The sequence below is a fragment of the Sceloporus undulatus genome, chromosome 7 (genome assembly GCF_019175285.1).
Source record: "Sceloporus undulatus isolate JIND9_A2432 ecotype Alabama chromosome 7, SceUnd_v1.1, whole genome shotgun sequence".
Classification (NCBI taxonomy): domain Eukaryota; kingdom Metazoa; phylum Chordata; class Lepidosauria; order Squamata; family Phrynosomatidae; genus Sceloporus; species Sceloporus undulatus.
The window spans coordinates 43,645,090-43,651,154 of record NC_056528.1 but is presented as its reverse complement, the minus strand read 5'-3'; the positions used below and the strand labels follow the sequence as shown (position 1 = coordinate 43,651,154).

Sequence of the window (6,065 nt, the reverse complement as noted above, 5' to 3'; positions counted from 1 at the left end):
TGGTTGGGGCAATCTGAATTCTTCATTCTGTTTTGAGATTAAATAGCATAGTAGATAGTCTTGTGGTGAGAGAGCTGCTGATGTGGAAACCAGCCCAGTATTGTTTGAAAAGATCATGCATAGTCTCATCCATAAAGTTGTCAGATTCATTCTGTCCTCCTTTCCCTCAAGACCGTACCATATTTGTATTCACTAAGTCCAGTTCTAGGGCTCTCGGCAAAAGCAAGGATCTCTCTGGTACGCTAATGTCTGAACAGGGCTATGGTCTAGTTGTCTTCCTGATATATTTAATTAGACTTGTCTATATTTGGTTAGACTTGGTTTTAGCGAGCCTTGTTGCCAGTTAGGGCTGGTGGGCACCATACAGTGCCCCTTCTATTCTGCCCACATCACACACCCCAGGAACCGCTGGCTGTAAATCCCATACATACATCCAGGTCAAGTTGTGAATGTTGTATATAAAATAAACTTTATTAACATTACAGTAATACACTGAAAACTAGAGAATCTGTATTTGAAAAGAGAATTGTCCTTGTTTAGTGCAATAAAGGAAGTTCAGGAGTATAAGGCTGACAAGTCAGGTTGGACAATTTGTCCATTTAGTTTTATGATGTCTGTTCTGACTAGTAGCAGAGATATTTTGCTAGCTGGAGCAGAACCATAGAGATATTGTTGGACTCCAACTAACATCACCCCATCCAGCAAGTGCCACACATGTAGAAAGCCACTAGTTCCCTGTCTCTGTTTTTAAAAGGAATACTTCACCATATAGATGCCAATTCCTGTATTCCTGTCCCCTGCTACCCCAATGCAGTTTATTTCAAATTGCTGTATAGCAGGGTTTTGGACTCATGTGCATAGGTATACATATACCCATATGCATATACCCATTCGGATGCTTGAGGTGAAGAATAAGGAACACTTCCTTCCTAGCCTGTTAGAGGAACTCTTCCTCAATACTGTGGATATAATAGGATAGAAAATAATGGGACAGCATCCTTCATAACCCCTGAAGACAGCTTAGGAATTATAGGGCATACCACACAGAAGACAGCTGTCTCCAGCACTTGGCTGCCACCTCCTAACACCTCTATATTCCAAGGTGGCTGCTTCATCTTTAAGTTTAAACAAGGTTTATCTTGTGAAAATCGCACAATTACTATTAAAGCACAATTAAGATTTTCACACACAGCAGTCATTATCCCAGGAATAGCCAGGCAATAAACAGCAACAATTCATTCATGGGAAAATCCCATGACTTATTTGTTGCTGTTTATTGCCTGGTTGTTCCTGGGTTAATGGTGCTTTAATTGCTTTTGATTGCGACTTCATGTGAAAACCTTTATCACGAATGTGTGTGATTTTCACGGGATATTTTAATCGTGACAGCAAGTGAAAATCTTAATCCCACATGCACAATTTTCATGGGATAAACCCAATTTACACTTCCAATTGTCCCTGTGTGATAAACTCCTAAATTCTTCCCATTAGCTACTACCTGCTCCATTTAAATGGAAACAGCAGGGATTGAATCCTTTTGCATGCAAAATATGTGCTCAGCTGCAGCTTAAGCTACAGTTGCTTCCAGGTGGTTTTGTGATGTAGTGGGTTGGGGCTGACGAAAGCATATTATGCCACATTAATCTTTTAACGTATTCAAGACACTCTGTTTTGCTGCAACCCCTCATCCCCTTAAACATAGTTACTCCTGTGAAACTTCCTAGATTGCTTCCAGCAGTGCATTTTATATCTTTATATATTTTCAGATAAAATTATACACATTGCTATTACTCTTATACAGTATTTCCTATGCTAGCTGTTTATACAGCAGGCAATGATAATCTGAAAAACAAAACAGAAGCCACAAAATCTTCTCAACTGGGATGGAGTCAATGGAGAGTGTGGTTATGGGTCGACAATGGCAGAATGTCGTTATTACTGTTTCTACAGATATCAGGCAGTCAGCAACAGATGTAACTTTCTCATCATCATATAGGAGAGACGGAATAACCTACCCAGTTTCTGCCTGCCTGTGATGTCTTTTGAAATTCCTATCTCAGATCACTAACTTCACTACACACTGAACTGTTTTCTTTTAAAACACACACAGAGAGAAAGAAAAGATTTTTTTCTGTTTGAACAGCTGATCATAGTGAGGATCTTTTGTGGTGGCTTTAACTTCCACGGTTGCAAGGGCAGCAGAGTGGCGATGGGCCACTCCTTACCTGTCTAAACACAGCTGCATGAAACTGGCAAGCATTTTATTTATGTAGGTGCCGCTTATGAAGAACGCCACTAGAAGCAGGAGCACTGCAGAGGTTTGACTGCAGTGTTCAAACCTGCTATGATCTTCTGCCAACTCTCTTGTTCTTAGTTTTCCTCCTCCTTCTAAAGATAAATACACTTGCATTATTTCTAGCTTGCCCTTCATTCTCGTTTTCTAGGTTGGCAAACTCACATTCCCATACAGGCAATGGGATTTCCAAGATGTGTTCAAACCAAACCTTGTCCAAATGCTGTTGCATTGAGTACTTCCTTCCCTCCTTGATAATAAATGTTGGACTTAAGATGGAAGAGAAAGAATGCTGTTATCAGGGTTTGGATATTAGCATTTTGATGCCTGAGACACAAAACAAGATGGGGTTCCTCCCATTCTATGTACATGGAATTCAACCAGATTGGCAATTGATTCTCCCAATGCCTTGGTTATAGCCTCCTGGCACCTGCTGACCACCTCTCTTTGCTAAGGGTAAGATAGGCCCTGGGATACAGAGTTATTCATGCCTATCCTAATGCCACTTTTAGCAATCTGGATAGGGAAAAATGCATTATATGCTCCAAGGCACACCTTCTTCTCTAGCCAGAATGGAGAAGGAGAACGTTCATTAAATTCCCATGAAGGGTCTGTCTGAAAGTGCAATATGTCACACCGAGAGCCATACATATCTGAGACTCAACATCACAACTGGCAACTAGTGTAATGCAGGTAAATATGTGCAACTAGCTTTAAACAAGCCTGCAAGAATTAGTTTCTCACCTTCCTCCTCGAAGTTTAGGTAGGGCCTTCTTCTTCAAAAGCATGCCATGCACTTCTTCAGGAGTTAGTGTTTCTCATGTTTGGAAGTAGTAAAGATACTTTCTGCTGGAGTGAACAGACCCTCTTGCATGTTGTCTAAAAGAGCGCTAAACCCGGCAGGTAAACTCACACTCTTCCCATACCAGCCACATAACCAAGAGTTATTTGCAGGTTGCTACTTCTGCCACCACAAAAATGTGTAAAGCATTTAAATCTAACTCACATAGCTCACCATAGGAAGATAGATGTGACAGAAGAGACTGAGTGAAAGGGGCTTATTCTAAAGCATTTAAGCATTCCTTAACGTCTGCTGTGATCCAAGGCTGGGGTGCTTCTTCAAGGCTAGAATGATGAAAGCACTCCCTGGCAGGAATCTCCAGCAGGATGAAGAGCTGGCAATTTCAGGCACCAATGAAAATGATGCCCCTTCCAGAATCCAACCCTTAGCTCATCTTCTTGGCCACGCTGGCATAAGTGCGTTCAATCTCTTCATCAGCTGGGCAGGTGTGACTAAATTCATCGCGGGCATATGCATTGTGAAGATAGCGCCAAACTGCTGTCATCTCTAAAGGGATCTCAAAGTTGCGGTATTTCTTTGCAGCAATCTGTTTTGCAGAAAGGAAGAAGGAGAATACATGCAGAGAGAAAAAGTGATGGGAATTAATTTTAGGGAGGTGGAAGCACAAATTGTTTCTGGTACTCATGAGCGAAAAGAGATGGCACAGTTAAGTAAGGGTTAAAATTGGGGCTGGTGAGATGTTTGTGGTGGCCTTTTTCATGCTTCTGCAATAGGCTTAGTTTGCACACATAACATTCCACTGGAAAGTGAGCAATTCCCTGCTCAGTTGCGTTATGCGACAGCCAGTATATTTCCCAGTATACTTCAGCCTGGACACCTTCATTACAATTCAGAGTAAAATCCAGAGTAGAATTACCAGCCCACTGATATGGGATGTATCCACAGTGCAGAATTAAAGCAGTTTCACATAACTCTGACTGTCATGGCTCCATCCTGTGGAATCCAGGGATTTGTAGTTTGGTGATCTGTCAGAGATCCACCAAACTACAAATTCCAGGATTTTGTCAAACCGCTTTAATTCTAAACCCATGGAAGCCACCAGCTGCCCTGGCCCCAAATGGCAACATGTGTTGGGCCAGCCCTGCCTTTGAGCCTAGTAGCAAACAGACTCACCTTGATGATGTTGAGTTTGGGCAGCAGATTGCAGTCAGCTAAGGTTATCCAGTTTCCATCCAAGAACTTCCTCTGAGAAACTAGAACTTCCTCTGTGGAGTCCTGGTCAATTTCCTCCGGGAGTGGGGCACTTAAATAATCATCCAGGCGCTTGAACTCTTTCAGCAAAGCTTTCTCCAAATCTGAATCAGAAGAACCAACCGCAGAATGTAAGGCCTGTCTTTTGGGATATAACCTAAAGGATGGACCCCAGCCTGGGACCCCCATGTATCCTGCAAGCTCTTTCTGTTCAGTGACCAAGCTGCTTCTTCACATCTACAATATTCCTTTTGGACCCAACGGCACCATCTACTGCCGCTCTCTCTGTTCGGCTTTCCCCCCGCAAAAGCAAAAATAAATTGTCTTGTTCAAACAAAGCAGTTATATCACTATGATTCAGTTTAACTTCCATGTCCTGGGATCTGGAAGTTGCATAAGATGCTTAGAATACTCGGGCTGTGTACTAGAAGTGTACTAGAAAAGGGCACTTTTTCGTTGGGTTATTCAGGCGGTGAATCCAGGTAGATCTCTGTTTGTCACATGCCATCCCCAGGCACCCAATAAGTTTGAGCGGGGCAGGGCTGCCAAAAAATCCCACTTAATCCAGGATAATCGATACCAATTTTTTCACCTGAGTTTGGTAAAATACCCATATCGTCAGTAGTGTGAATAACCACCTGAATAGACCCGAGATAAAACTCTGCATGCTTGAACATGTTCCGGAATGCATTGCATCGTCGACTCCGTACAGAAACTGCATTATGCAGCTCCATAGTGTGAATAACAAACTCAGAATACATGATTGAGATGACTCGCATTGTTGTGCCAAAAATCCTAATCTGAATGACCCTTGTGTGTGTGTGTGTGTGTGCGCAGGGCTATCTAGAAGGATGGCAAAGTGGCAGGTAAGAGGCAATGTGGGGCGGTTGTGATCAGCCAGCTGTCACAATGGAGTTTCAGAGAAACTGCCACAAACAGCTGGGCTTTTTAAATGGGTTAAGGGCTTTGGGGACTGTGATCGGGGCCAGAACCACTGGATCAGTGTCTAGTCATCTGATCCTGGCCAGGGGTGGCGGAGACACAGGACTTTGGGCTATGTATTGTAGCTTCTAGAGGTGCTATTGCATTCCTCCTTCACTTTTTTCCCCTATTTTTCACTGGCGATTGATCTGGACTTGCTTGTGCGTAGCAGTACCCTCTTGCCAAGCTACAACATCAAGCTTACGGCTCTTGGTGGAAGAAGCAACAACTGTTTACTTCTTTTTTTCCTGGCTTGCAGTACTTCAGCTTTGCATGCCTCAAACACACAGGCTCTTACAACACAAGTAATCTGGCAACCCTTGGGGAGGTGCCTAAGAGAATTTTTCTTGGCCTTCCTTCCTTCAACAAACAGACATACACAAACACACAATCTATCCCTCATCCCTCCCTTCCCCATGAGTGATTTAGTGCAACTGAGGCTTTTCTGTAAGTGCTTAGTCCTTCAAAACGCCTCTGTGTTACTGCAGCTGCAGCCGGACAATTCAGAAGAATAATGCCAAGTATGAGCGAATCTTGGCTACCTTCCCACTGGTTTGGGGCCATGAGTATTTCTCTTGCTCAGCTACATGGTTTTGTCCTGTAAGAAGCCTGGGGTCCAAAAGTAAAACAAAACAAGGGTGGAGGAGGAATCCCTGCCAGATCAGACTTGGAAAGTCACTGTGTTGGGGACCAATTGGGGGGGCGGTGGGATTCGTTGGAGTTGTAAAATTTTTTTTT

The 6,065-nt window shown here is 43.1% G+C and overlaps 1 protein-coding gene across 1 annotated transcript in view; it reads right to left on the bottom strand.

Moving 5' to 3' along the window:
* Positions 1 to 457: 457 nt before the first annotated feature.
* Positions 458 to 6,065, bottom strand: part of CLIC2 (chloride intracellular channel 2) — a 23,948-nt gene continuing 18,340 nt past the window's right edge. Inside the window, exons 4-5 of the mRNA XM_042480084.1 lie at positions 4,269 to 4,503; positions 458 to 3,681 (exon numbers count right to left, since the gene is read on the bottom strand). Coding sequence (XP_042336018.1) covers positions 3,520 to 3,681; positions 4,269 to 4,503 — 397 coding nt within the window. The 3' untranslated portion in view covers positions 458 to 3,519. The remainder of the gene's footprint in view (positions 3,682 to 4,268; positions 4,504 to 6,065) is intronic.